Consider the following 15,171-nt stretch of genomic DNA (forward strand, 5'->3'; position numbering starts at 1 on the left):
CCTCTCTGGAGTCCTTCTGACTCGCTCCCTCCCCTCATTCAAGGCTGTTTTTAGGACAATACTGTGCACAAATGGGCTGCCATATTCGCCTATAAATACACACTAAACTTCACAGTAAAATCCTCTGAAGCACTTTGAGGCAGCCTCCTGATATGAAAGGCTCTATACCAAATGCAAGAACAATATATAAAGCCTGCCTCAAGGCATATCTCTTTGATCGCACTTAAAGCCATCTTTCCCCTTTCCCCTCGGCTCCCAACCCCAGCTCAGCTGCCCAGTCACTTTGAGAAATCATCCTAACATGAAAAGTGTGATATAGATGTGTATTGTTCTCCTAAAAACATTCCACTCTTTAATTATTCCTGACATAATTAAATGTAGACCTCGACCCACGGTTTAGAAATATCACACCTATAATGTGCCTATAATCTTTATATTATGCTAATTTGTACATTTAATGCAAGCTCTCAAGACATAGTGCAATGTATGTAATGATAATAACAATCTTTGATATAGCACCTTATCACGTCATTGAAACATCTCAAAGCCCTTCACAGGATTTTACTACAAAGTGTAATGACTGCATATTTGTAAGTGAACCCCAGAAGCCAATTTGTAGGCAGCAATGTTCCGCAAACAGCCATGACCATTGTTAATTAGGTGATTGTTGGCAAATGTAGTTCAGTTTAGCATCTCATCTGAAGGATGGCATCTATGATAATGCATTTGACTATCAGCCTAAACGATGAGTTCAAAGTCCCATTCAGGGGTTTGAAATCACAAACGTCTGACTCAGGGACAAGAGCGGTACCAACTGAGCCAGGCTAACATGCAACAAAGCACCTGTTGTTGAATTCCCCAGACCAAGAACAAACAAACAGTGAGGAATATTGATAACATTTTACTGCTGATGGCATTATTTTGATTACTTTGCCACTGTATTGTAGGGTTTTGTCTCCAAGTAAATGGTAAGTACAAATAATGCATGACCTTTCATCACAATACATGCCATTTATAGCAACAACATATGGTCTGTGGGAAGATTATAAACCCCATCAAGTTAAAGTTTTAGCTTGTAATTAGCATGAAACATTTGAATGTAAGTAAGCTGTAATCCTATGTAATTTTCATTCTTTCCTATACCTGGAGTGGAGTCCTGTAGCTCAGTGGTTAGAGCACTCGCTTTGCAAGCAAGAGACCTGAGTTCAATTCCAGGCAGGGCGAAACCTTGGGCAAGTTTCCTTACTCCACACTCCTAATAATAATCCCTCCAAAAACCAAAAACAATAATAAATTGGTCATCTTCAATCTACGACTGTTTGTGGAACATTGCTGTGCGCAATTGGCTGCCGCGTTCGCCCACAAATGTACAGTCAATTCACTTTACAGTGTTTTCTGTGAAGCGCTTTGGGATGTCCTCCCGACGTGAAAAGCGCTATATAAAAATGCAAGGATTATTATTATTATTATTATTATACCTACTACTGCCATAGTTTGGCCAACTGAACTAAATGGAATGAGCAAATTGACGGCAAAAGTGGCCACAGATTTACTATAGAATTACTGCGTTTTCGGTAATATTTTGGCACCCATCCCCATTTTCCAGATACCTGGAAAAATATGCTTATAGCCCTCAAACCCTTTCGCCAACAAAGTATTTATCCAATGTTTCAGGTGTTATTTCAGATGCTAAAATAAACCCTGTATCTGGGAGTTTTGTTACATACCCACTGCATTGTGGGAAAAATGTTGTTTCTTATCTCTGATCTCACAGTAGGGTTGTAAATTATGTACCTATATCTCCTTATTCTATGCTCGCACAGTGAATAACATGTTGACACATGGTTTGTCTGTGCCACTTTGCATTTCAAATACATGACTCAATCATCACTTCTGAAGACAAAAGAGAAGGGTTCATTCTACAATACACAATGCCATGAAAGATTGATGTACTGTACAACCACACTCCATTCGTAAAGGTAAAACATACTCTGCTTACTACACTCTGCTTATTTTCACCTGTCATTTCCTAAAAAAAGAATATTTCTTATCAGGGCCTCAATAACGATCCTGTTAGCATTCCCATTGATTCTTCAATAACCCATTGTTTGCTCCAGATGGATGGAGATGGGGGAAGGGAGCAAGAAATAGGTTAGAGTTGTTGCAGTGGAGGGAAGCCTGGGAAGCATCTGAAGGTGAGGAGAGGATCTTAAAGTCGATCCAGTGGTAGTGAACCAATGGAGCCAGGCAAGGATGGGGATGATGAACTTGTGGTGCCTGGTTTGAGAGAGGATAGGAGCTTCAATGTTCTGGATGATTTGGAGATTGTGGAGAGTGGAGCTGGGGAGCCCAACAAACAGGATGCATTTAGTTACCAGAAGAAAATCCCATTTGCTCAACTCAGATTCCTTATTTCAGAGTTCTATTAGGAAATGCCTCAAATTAGATTCTATTTCTAATCACTTATCAATAATCCTTGCATTTTATACAATGCCTTATCATGTGGTCAAGATGTCTCAAAGCACTTCACAGGATTTGCTGTGAAGTAGTTACTTTGTATTTGTAGGCATATGTGACAGATAATTTGCACACAGCATTGTGCTACAAACTGCCATGAAATGAATGACCAATTTTATTTGGGGGTTGTTGACCGGATATCACAGAGAGTAACTTCCTTCTCCTTTTGAGTAGTGCCATGGGATCTTTAACGTCTGCCTGAACAGGCAAACAGAGCCTCGGTTTAACATTTCATCCGAAGCACAGCACCTACGACAATGCAACATTGTAGAAATTCAGTGGTAATTTGAAGCCAGATGTTCATAAAAACTATGGAAAATTAGCTTCCAAACTAAGACTGAACTGAACAACTTTCCAGAATTTATATCTTGAATTTTAAGCTAAAATCGTCTCACCAGTTAAGGGCACTTAGAAATTATGGCCCTTATGAGTTTAAGTCAGAGGTATTTAAACTTAATGCACCACTCCACTTAAGTGCTGTATCAATTAAGTTTTCATGAGCATTAAAAGTCCATTTTTGCTACACATAACACACATCTTTTCCAACAGAACAGCTACAGAGAAAGATTTCTCATAAATGTCCAATGCTGATTATTATTATTATGGGATTAGAGAAATGAGTGAAGTACAGACCATTTATAAATTAGTCATTTTGTTGGAATTTTTCAAATAAAAACTTCAATGCTCTAGTATACTGTATTGCAGTTTTTAGATCAGACTATAGGAGGTCTTGAAGGGTTAATAAACCATAATGTGTGTCCAGGCTAATGAGAACTGATATTCAGCTGCCCTCACCGACTCATGACGTGATCTTTGTTATCCTGCAGGGTCTTTAATCCTTTTTGGTTTTGCTATTCAAAACACAACTTATTCAAATTCTGAACACTGAGGACAGTATCGGTGATGTGGGGATGATGATCGAAACACAAGGCTGCTATGTAAAGGTTCAGAACAAGTAAGAGCATGACTGAGCCTCATGGCAGCCTGCCTCCTTCACTGGGGTCAGCCTCAGGCTGCCACTCACCAGTTCTCATTCTATGGCTTCAGCCAACACTGCGGAGGAACACAAGAAAATGTGGGAAATGTTTCCTGCATGTAGAGTGATGCTCGTGTAATAGCGCAGAGTCTGAGACCCTGACTTTTATAATTCTTGTAACTTGCTGGAGTATGTTTCCTGTGTGTGGTGACGGGAACTGCAACAATTATTTTCCAATCACTTAATTAACAGTTGCTGAGACAGGACCTGTACCTGAATACCAGACACCTTTTCTCACAATTCCCCCTCCTGGTTTTGCCAATTTAAGTCATGCCCAATTGGGAATACAATTGTTAAATAATAATAATAATATTATTGTTACAATTGTTAAAGAATTTCAGCTGTTCAGTATTTTTATGGATAAAGAAAAATACTGTGTATTCTTGTGAAAAAGTTGTCAATTTGGGATAGCTACATTTAATAAAGGCGGAGAAGCCTCTTATACAGGCTTTACCTTCAAAGCCCCCACTTTGTAGTTGTCAATGTATCAGTCTGGCTGAGTTGGTAGCATTCTCATTTCTGAGTCAGAAAGTTGTGGGTTGAAGCCTCATGTTGGTCTTTGAACTCACAGTCTAGGCTGACACTCTATTACAGTTTTGGGGGTGTGCTACATTTTCAGAGGTGCCATCCTTCAGTTGAGGCATCAAACAAAGGTCCCATCTGCGTGCTTCAATGGATGTTAAAGATCCCATGGCACTATTCAAAAGAGGAGGTTCTCCTGGTGCCCTGGCCAATAATCACCCAGATAAATCACATCATGGCTATTTGTGGAACATTCCTATGTGCAGATTGGCTACCAAATACATTTACAAACACACAATCAGTACATTTTGCAGTAAAATCCCATGAAGCACTTTAAGACTTCTGATGATTTGATAAGGTATGTCAGGTACGTCGATGGTGTGTCAGGCTGGGGCAGTGGTAGCACTCTCATCTCTGAGTCAGAAGGTTATGGATTCAAGCCCTACAGTGGAACTTGGAACTCATGTAGTCTAAGCTGACACTCCAGTGCAGTGCTGGGGTTGTGCTGCCTTGTCAGAGGTGCTGAGACATTAAACCAAGTTCCCATCTACCTGTTCACATTGATGTTAATGATTCCATGGCATGATTCGAAAAGAGAAGGGAATTTCTTGCGATGTCCTGGCCAACAATCCCCAAAATGAAATTGATCATTCACTTTTGAGGGACATTGCTGTGCAAATTGGCTGTTGCATCTGCCCACAACATACAGTCACTCCACTTAGAGTACATCCTGTGGAGTGCTTTAGGACATGAAAAACACTGTACCATATATAAGGGTTATTAATTATTATTAAGGTACTATATCAAATGCAAGGATTATTATTTTATATTGTGCTCTAATTCTCCAAGACGCTATCCCGTGTGAAAGACACTTTGTAAATAATAATAATAATAAATGGTTGTTTATTGCAGTCCCTATTAAATATCTTAGTGCTTCACAGCTAATCGAAGGGAAACAAACACACAGATGTGACCATTAATCTGGGAGATTGGTGACCAGGAGAAAGTCCCTTCCCTTTTCAAATTGTGTCAAGGGATCTTTGATGCCCACCTAAATAAAGCATCCGGCACCTTGGCAACTCCAGCAATGCAAGCCCCAGCACTACACTGAGCCTCGAATGTGTAAGCAAAGTCCAGATGTGGGGATTGAACCCAGAACCTTGTGACCCAGAGCCAAGAGTGCTACATAGAATTTGTTTCAGGTTTTGGACTTGAACCTGATGAAATACAATAAGTACAGCTTGCTTTAGGGCTTACTGTTGAAATATACTGACCCACTCATATTTGCAACCCTTTCCTCTATATCCCTCATAACATTCTCCTTTATCTAAAGAGAAAGGAGGAAGACATTCTGCAAACAAAATAAATGACAGACTACAGAGTCTGCTCCATCGCAACAGCTAGGTCTGAGATTAGAACCTGTGCCACTTAACTAACGGGGAGTGGCCCTGAATCACCTTTCAGTTATTAAATTCAATTTCTTTTTCCTAATTTTTTTAAAATTAACTTTTTGGAACTAGGAGAGGGGAGGTTTCAGTCACCCGAGGTTGATACGTCTTCAGATACTAATATTAATCTAAAACAATGGGCCTAAAATATACAAACTGAAAATGTTCCCACCAGTGTTAAGGTGTGTTATGATATAATAATAATCATTGCATTTGATTAGTGCCTTATCATGTCATTGAGACATAACAAAGTGCTTCACAGAATATATTGTGAAGTGAACTGACTGTGTATTTTGTGGGCGAACCTATGACAAGGTGTGTTCCCACTCCTAATACGTGTCTTGATTTTTGCTTTCTCTTGCTCTCATTACAATGAACACATTCACACTCACAAGTGTGTTCCACCAGAGCTGTTTGTACTCGACAAAATCTAAATCCTCAATTCAATGACTCACATTTTCACATGAAGCATGACTTACAGTAAATGTTAGGTGTGACTGGTTCGCTCTCATTTGCACTGATTGGGTTCCTGGCCACACAACTGTAATTGCTGAGATCCTCTTTCAGAACGGGTGAAATGAACAGTGTCTTGTTGTCTGAAGAAAAGGTGTGCCGAGAGCTGGGCCGTATAGGCTTCCCTGCCTTTAGCCACTGATAAACAATCTTAGTGCCGTTATCCACAGAACAGTTGAGAGTGGCATTATCCACGTTCTCCACGGCTCCCCACACTGGCTCACTCCATACCACGGGCTTAGAGACGGGAACTGCAAAATAGAGCATCTCACAGTCAATGTGTTAGACATATAGTACAGGTCAGTAATCCTCACTGTGTACCAGGTTAAATTAGTATACTCCCCCTGTGTACCGAGGGCGTCAGAACTCTATACTGTCACTGTGTACCCGGGGAGTCAGAGGAGAGGCACTGAGAGGGACAGTGAATGGGGAAGTAAGGGGGAGGGTCAGCGAGAGGGAGGAGCAGTGAGGGGGAGGGACAGTGAGTGGGGCAGGGAAGGGCAGGGGCAGTGAGAGGGACAGTGAGGGGGAGGGGCATGAGAGGAGCAGTGAGGGGGAGGGGCAGTGTGAGGTGAGGGGCAGTGAGGGAGAGGGGCAGTGAGGGGCCTCAGGGAGGGAGGGGCAGTGAGGGGAAGGGGCAGTGAGAGGAAGGGGCAGCGAGGGAGAGGGGCAGCGAGGGAGAGGCAGTGCGGGGAGAGGGGCAGTGAGGGGAGAGGGGCAGTGAGGGGGGAGGGGCAGTGAGGGGGGAGGGGCAGTGAGGGGGCTCAGGGAGGGAGGGGCAGTGATGGGGAGGGGCAGTGAAGGGGAGGGGCAGTGAGGGGCTCAGGGAGGGAGGGGCAGTGAAGGGGAGGGGCAGTGAGGGGGCTCAGGGAGGGAGGGGCAGTGAAGGGGAGGGGCAGTGAGGGGGCTCAGGGAGGGAGCGGCAGTGAGGGTCAGGGGCAGTGAGAGGGAGGGGCGGCGAGAGGGAGGGGTGGTGAGGGGGGAGGGGCGGCGAGGGGGAGGGGCGGCGAGGGGGGAGGGGCGGCGAGGGGGGAGGGGCGGCGAGGGGGGAGGGGCGGCGAGGGGGGAGGGGCGGCGAGGGGGGAGGGGCGGCGAGGGGGGAGGGGCAGATAATGAAAGGGACAGAAAATGTGAGGGGTTGTTCCCTCCGGGTGTTATCCAAATCTTTGTTAGTCAATACAGTACAGTGTAATAGGACATATTCGAATACAGCATATTTATTAGGAATAATAAACAAAGATAATAATAGCACATATTTTTACAACTCAGCTACTATCCCCCCTCCCACTTCTGAAATGTATATGAAACCAGTTTCATCAAGTCCTCAGTAAAATCCAAATACTGTGACGGCAAAAAACAACTGTTTGTTTTTTAATTGGAAAGATTTGATGATGCAATATAGAACATACTCACCATTGACATGAACAGTGAGCTGCCGACTGGCTGAAGCCACTTTCACCCCAGAGACAGTCACTTTAACAGTGTATTCACCCTCATCGCGTAACTCGACTGGATTAATCCAAAGGGATGCACTGGTAGGGGACAGAAAAAACCTGTGTCCATGTTCCATATCATGAGTCAGAACGTTATTGGTAGCTGTGACCAGAAGCATAGAGCCCGAAGACTGGCTTTGAAAAGTCCAGGTTATCTGCACCTGATGGTCCCCAGAGTCAGTGGTGTAATTTGCAGGAAGCAGGAGAGACTGCCCGACAGTGCCCAAGATCAGCTGGGTTGGCACTGTCACCTTTACTGTTCCTGAAGTACCTGGCGACGAGAATCAAAAGACTGTGAATACTCATGATGGGTCTCTGTAAATATTCCCATTGCAATGAAGATTCATTCTTTACAAGCCACAAAAATATTTCCTTTTACTCCATTTGTTTGGTTTACATACAAAATATTATACATAGGATAAAGTACATGTTTATTGTGCAAGGCACATCAAACAGTTCAAATTCCATCTTAAATGGCAAGAGAGAAATTACAACAATTAGCCAGAGACAGAATGGGTGCCTGAGAAGGGTGGGACACAGGAGAAGATGGGGGTAGTGGGAGATAACTGAAGATGCAGCTGAAGACATAAGTTTTTAAGGGAGTTTTTGAACAGTTGTGATAAGAGTTAGAAGAGTTTCTAACATAATGTAAGCCCCGAAACATGCAACTCTCTGGAAATGTACTCCAGATCTGTTTTTCCACCCACTACTAGGGAGAATGCATGGGGCAGCTTTATTTCATTATTGACAAGCACCTGGTGGGAATGATGGACACAGAGTTACCACAGTCAAATAATAGTGATTCAGATTGATGTCCTGTTTGAACACACAATGCCAGCCTACAACTAAATGGAGAGATATATAAACAAGGCATCACAAAGATACATGGGATGTTACAAAGGATGAGAGATTTCAGTTCATAGATTCATTGAATGATACAGCAGAGAGGGAGGCCATTTGGTCCATCGTGTCTGTGCTGGCTCTTTGAAAAGAGCTATCCAAACCAATCCCATTCCCCCAGTCTCTCCCCATAGCCCTGCAAACTTGTCTTCCCCAAATAATTATCTATTTCTCTCTTAAAAGTTGTTATTGAATCGGCTTCCACCACCCTTTCAGGCATAAACGTTGTGAAACATTTATGAAGTTAAGGCTCTTTTTACTAGAAGGTTAGAGGATGTCTTGATAGATTAGCTCAAAATTATGAAGTATTATTATAGCATAAACAGTAAAAGTTTGTTCTTTCTTTCAACAACACTTGTTTTAACAAGAGAATAGCAAGAAATTCAAGATAATCAGAAAAATTATTTCCTGCTCCTGGCCAGTTTTATTTTTGTGATCCGGGTATCTGATACACACACAATCACCCATCACAATGCTTATGAGTATCAAACTAAACCACTGGGAGTTTCACAAATGCATGGAAATTTGCATTGTTTGGAATGAAGTGCGTGGTGTCTCTCCTTAAAGAGGCACACCCTGCTCACCTCCTCCCGGAAAGTATTAGGCACAGGTTGGCAGGGGTAGGTTACTACTGGAGCTTGACCAGCAAAACCCCTGCTGCCTCTCATTAAGAACACTTACTGTCAAGATTTTGTCAATGCTTGTTCCTCTAGGACCACCTTACATATTAAGGCTTTGGCTTGCTTGATGAACAAAAGCTGTGTGGGAAGATTCCCTGCTCCCAGTAACTGTCGTGTTCCCCAAAATCCTGCCGATGAGTCAGACTGATTGGTCCATTCTCAACACTGCTTTGGAGATTTAAGGACCTAGCTCAAGCACTGGACTGTCGAGACGGTCAAGATGATTGACCCAATTCTGAATTTACATTGCCAGCACATCACCTTGAAGCCAATTAAATCCCAAAGCTATCTTGCTGTTCCCCCAACCCCACCACCAACATCAGAGGATTAATGGTCACAGTTCAGTGACTCATGCTGGAAAGTGCACATGGATAAATTGCTGGCTGCCAGCTGAGGAGAGAATAGAGTTAAGCTGTGATGCCTCTCATGGTTGAGAAGCCTGTTGCCTGTTTGTGTTTACATATGATGAATGACCACTTGGGCAGTAATAACAAATTACATTTACATTCAGTATTTATATTTATTTAAGTCCAAAGGCACTGGGAAGTTAACAACAACAATCTGCATTTATATAGCGCCCCTCACAAAGGGTAAGGTCCCAGAGCTAAGGATTAAGGGTTTGTGCCTTAGCTGGGCATTGGAATCGAGAAAGGTGGAGGACAAGGTTGGAGGTAGAAGGGTAGTTGAAGGCACGATCAAAGAGGAAGAACTTGAGATGCACTTTGAAAGAGACAAGAGAGGCTTCAAGGCAAAGGATTTCTAGGATGAAGTTCCAGAGGGTGGGGACAGAAAAGTTGGAGGCCTGACCACTAAAGGGGCGGGTGACATGGAGCAGGTCAGTGCCTGTTGAGTGGAGGGAACAGGTAGGTTGATATGGTGTTAATAGGTCACAGAGGTAGGGAGGAGCATGACCGTGGAGGGCTTTAAAAGTGAGGATGGGGATTTGAAACTCGATCCTCTGAGGGATGGGAGATAGTGAACAGGGCAAGGATGAGGGAAGCTGGCGACCATGCAGCATTACCCTGTGTGAATCATCGCCTTTAGGAGGAAGGGAGATTATTGAAAAGGGTTAAGAAAAGGTTCATTTGAAAATATACTTTGCATGAACTCAGTGACTTTGCATTTAAAGCACTAAAGCAGAGGCAAGCAGAGGCCTAATATTTCTCATGGTCTTAACTTTGAGGACATGGTCTCATAATTTTAAGATTGCACAGAATTTAAAAAATTCTTAAAATTAGTTCTTAAAAAACTCCCAGTTTCCAAATGAAGATTGAATTTAAGAATTTTCCAACATCCTTCACGAGCTTAAATTTTAAGACAATGGCTTTCAACGGTCTTAAGAATAAGTCCATAAAAATGTTTGTGTCTGTTGTCAGTTGCTTATAGAACCTGTCTCGCTATCTGTAAAACCAGCTTTTGCTGATGGGTCTCAAGACACTTGATCCATGAGGTACTGAACAAGCACCTATATTTTGCTGTCCCAATCCATTAAAATCATCAAATACAGTAAATATAAGCAGTCACTCTCTGCATTTGCCTAAATGCACTGATTTCAGCTGTCTTTTGAATTTCCTTTTTATAACAATTGATCAGTATACAAAGACGTCCAGGTTTCATTTAATGCGGCACAGTAACTGTTTCAGGGTAAGAAGTATATCCATGGGTAAAGGGTTTTCAGCACTTTGGGAAATCAACATGGACAAGACATTTCTCACAGCCATACTGTCTTAAGATTTCATATCCTGGATCAATTGAAAATATTTAAATTCACTCTTAAGTTGGTTTCCTGTGATTCTTAAACCAAATTAGCATAGAATTTAAGAACTTTCCAAAAAATATCCAGAATGCTAATTTTGAGGACCTCGTTTTTAACCATGAAAATACCAGGTGTTTAGTATCTAATTGTAGAGATATTTTCTGAAAGGTAATATACAATATTCATGTGGTTCACTCGCCAGCTGTCATAACCATAGGCAAAGGGATCACCTGCTCAGGCTTCTGTATGTTCACCACCAGTTGTTGTCATTTAATGGGTGAAATTACCAACACACCCTGAAGGTGCAGAAATTGTACTGGGGAGTCAAGGTCACCTCCACCCAAACAGGTTATTCATATGAGCCATTCCCTTACATTATATAAGTAATAATAATAAATATGACAACTGTTCAGAGTCCAGCCCCGACCAACAAACTCAGAACTCCTGAACTGATCTAATTCAAGTGGCAGATTCAAGGCTGAACCTTCTTAAGATGCAAAGTGCTTTTGTATCAAATCGATTAATTTTGTGACAAAGATCTGATCAGAGATGTACGGGTTTAGCTTTTAAGAAACATTCTTCTTGGAAAAGTATGGAAAAAAAGTGGTTAATGACATGAAATATGTTTGGAAAGATTCAAAGTAGTTATTTGCCTAAAGTCTTAAGACTTTAAAACAACCCACGTATCTCTCATCTCTGTATCTGCCCTGGATCAGCCTGGTTCAGTCAACACAGTCCTGTTAATCCTAAATTATAACACAAACCATCCACTCTACATTTCTGCCTTTTTTTGGGGTCTGGATCGCTTAGTTCAGTTTGACAAAAAAATGTTTCATTCCAAAATCAAACTGATTTCCACCACGCAGGCATGACTTTTGTGTCGATTAAACACTTCTATTATTGTTACTAATGTCGTTGCAACTCATCGTAGACTTTAGGGAGTCCTTGCAAAAATAAAGTCTTCCTTGCAGTGCACCCTCCCAGAGAGAGGCAATGCCGTTTCACATCTGTTGCATAATTATATCATATAAACCTAGCACTTCAAGTCAGACAAAGTTCAGAAATGTGATGAGACCGAAACGTAATAAAAAGAACGGAATCTCCACTTTTTAGTGGTTCTTAAGTTAGGAACTTTTCCTCGAATGATAAAAATAATGCTTTTTTCCCCCTTACCTATTGTCACGATGCATATTTGGTAGAGCAGAAGGTGAAGTCTGCTGCCCAAGGGATCCATCAAGGCATCGTGTCCCATAGAGAGAGAGCCCTGCTCAGCCCCTTGTGTGTCGGTGCTCCAACAGCAACTGGTCCCCGCTTCGTTTGATAGTCAAATGAGTGTTTGACAGTGTCTGCCCAGGCTCCAGGGCTCCCAGTGCAACACTGCACACACCACATCAATATAACGCCTCCTCACACCCACACACCCCAGCACACACACACACACACACACACACACACACACACAGGCTAAATATTAACAATAAGGAGGAGGGAAACACATTCGGTGGCAAATAATCCAAGTTTACCAGGTTACTGATGCACCAATGATAAATGCACTGTTCAATAATAGATAGGGTCACATCCTTCTGGACTGCTTTGTAAACTACCTCTCCCCCCACCCCCACACACACAGATACTGATGAAGCTGCCAACTGTTTCTGTTATAAATGATTTGCAGGTGGATAAACAAGCACATAAAACAGAACAAATACAATTATCGGGTACAATACTTTGAAAATTAAGGAGGATCTACTAACAAAGCCTGGAACCATAAAGACCATTCCGTTCGTTCTGTCAGAAGACAACACTGAGTCTACCCTATCCTGGACCCCAACAATTTGATTAACTTTATTGCCAACAGCTTCACATTGTCTAGAAACCTCTGGTGATAGATTCATATTCTGACCCAAATCCTTTCATTCTCCACTTTCGCTGCCCAACAGCCATCATGTTACAGATGTTCCCAACACCTTGGGATGTCCTCCCGATGTGAAAGGCCGCTATACAAATGTAATTTTGTTGTTGATTTTGTTGTTGTTGGTTACTGTTTCTTGTTCCAATATACATTGCAGTGCATTTAGCTTTATTTACCAGCTGCCAAACCTCGGCTTATCTAGTAATTGGCACCTATCTTCTTGAATGCCACTGATCCTATATTAAATTTTGCCTCATCATACAATTGGTATTATATTTTTGCCCACAAAATACACAATCAATCCACTTTACAGTATATTCTATGAAGCGCTTTGAGAGGTCTCAATGATGAGATAAGGTGCTCTATAAAATGCAATGATTATTATTTTTTGGTCAGTCGGATGTCTGATATATGCAGAAACCCACCACCGTGCTCAAGAGTATCCAAATCGCACCAAGACTTTCACATATACATGCCATCTATGCATATAAACTTTCCCTGTGTCTGGAATGGAATGTGCACTTTATGGTATCGAAAGAAGTGATCTTTCCTCCTCTCAGGCATTTATAAACAATGTGCACATCTGTGATTCCAAAAACTAGAACTTTGCCGGTCCCTGTCCCAGTCATCCTCACCCTGTGCTCACCATTGCTTTGCCATTGTATTTGCCATGAATTTCATAGAAATCATAAAATGTTACTGAACAGGAACAGGCCAGTCTAGCTACCAAGTCTGTATGTTTTTCTTAATTGAATATTTCTTGATTTATGGCTCCACAATAAATATGGCTACTCAATACCTACAGTAAACAAAATATTGATTTAATACAGACTCACCTGGTCTTGTAGTGTATTGGTTAGAACACTTGCCTCGAAAGTGAGAGGACTCAGGTTCGATTTCCGGGCAGTGCGAAACCTTGGGCAAGTTTCCTTATTCCACATTCTTCTGTTTATCAACGGTAAGTAGGAACCTGGCTGTTAGTTGATTGGTGGATCGCTTTTCCAGGGATAATAAGCCCTTCAGAAAAAAAAATTAAATAATGATTTGGTCACTCAATTCACAACTGTTTGTGAGATGCTTTACTAGGGTAATGATCCCTTCAAAAAAAAAAATTATTTGGTCAGTTTATTCTGTGAAGCCCTTTGAGACATCTCAATGACATGATAAGGTGCCAGCTATATCAAATGCAAGGATTATTATTATTATCTAGACAAGTGAGAATATTCAACGGGCCACTTCTTGATGGCTCGTGGGCCATGGGTTGGCTAATATAGAATGTATTGTAACAAGTAAAAACAAAATAATGGAAATATCTAAAAGCTAAATTGAGGAGCAGAATATATATATTATATATATTCCTGAATATATATTATATATAATATAATAATTCTTGCATTTGATATAGCATTTTTAAAACTTCTTCGAGACATCTCAAAGCGCTTTACAGATTATACTGTAAATTGAATTGACTGTATATTTGTGGGCAAAACGCAGCAGCCAATTGTGCACAGCAGTGTCCCACACATAGTCGTTGATTGAAGTGACCAATTTTATTATTGGGGGATTATTATCAGGCGTGTGGAGTAAGGAATCTTGCCCGAGGTTTCACCCCGCTGGGCATCGAATCCAGGTCTCTCACTTGCGAAGCAAATACCATTAAGCTACAGGACTCCACGAGTTTTTTGACTCATCCAGTTGTGCTGAGGCAATGTATGATCAAAGTTCACAAACCACTGATCAGTGGATTAGGGACCTCTTTGATAATTGAGCCACAGTTTGAACACGTTAGAGTACATTCTATTTAAAAATCATTCTTGATCATTTATGTCAGCTGTGAAGCGATGCTCAAATCCAAAGTCAAGGGGATACTCTCAGCTGCCACTCCCCATCTCCCCCTCTCAACCCGGCCCCTACCCATACCTCCCTCCACACATTCGAACCTCCCACTCTTCTCTCATCACCACTATAACCTGCATAAAACTGACCACCTGCTCCCTCGACCCCATCCCTACCCCCCTCCTTACCTCCCAGCTCCACCTCCTCATCCTTCTACTCACAGACATCATAAACTTTTCGCTGTCCACTGGCACCATTCCCACCCCTTTAAAAAAGGCCATCATCATTCCTATCCTTAAAAAACCCTCCCTGGACCCATTCCTGCTCTCAAATTACTGGCCCATCTCCAACCTTCCTTTCCTCTCCAAGATCCTGGAATGAGTCTTCGCTTCCCAGCTTCGCTCCTTCCCCTACCACCACTCCCTTCACAAACCTTTCCAATCGGGTTTCTGTGCTGCCCGCAGCACAGAAATAGCCCTGGTCAAAGTGATAAATGATATTCTGTCCATCTGCAACCAGGGTTCCTTCTGCTTCCTCGTCCTCCTTGACCTATCTGCT

General features: G+C 42.1%; 1 protein-coding gene across 2 annotated transcripts in view; it reads right to left on the reverse strand.

The window, feature by feature from the left end:
* The window catches only part of hepacam2 (HEPACAM family member 2), a 34,891-nt gene extending 22,607 nt beyond the window's left edge, over positions 1 to 12,284 (reverse strand). For both annotated transcript variants that reach the window (XM_007905315.1, XM_007905316.1), the window contains exons 1-3: positions 12,039 to 12,284; positions 7,450 to 7,800; positions 6,003 to 6,287 (exon numbers count right to left, since the gene is read on the reverse strand). In XM_007905315.1, the coding sequence (XP_007903506.1) occupies positions 6,003 to 6,287; positions 7,450 to 7,800; positions 12,039 to 12,117 (715 nt within the window). In that variant the 5' untranslated portion in view covers positions 12,118 to 12,284. The remainder of the gene's footprint in view (positions 1 to 6,002; positions 6,288 to 7,449; positions 7,801 to 12,038) is intronic.
* Between the last annotated feature and the right edge of the window lie 2,887 nt (positions 12,285 to 15,171).

The sequence above is a fragment of the Callorhinchus milii genome, unplaced genomic scaffold, assembly GCF_018977255.1.
Source record: "Callorhinchus milii isolate IMCB2004 unplaced genomic scaffold, IMCB_Cmil_1.0 Scaffold2, whole genome shotgun sequence".
NCBI lineage: Eukaryota > Metazoa > Chordata > Chondrichthyes > Chimaeriformes > Callorhinchidae > Callorhinchus > Callorhinchus milii.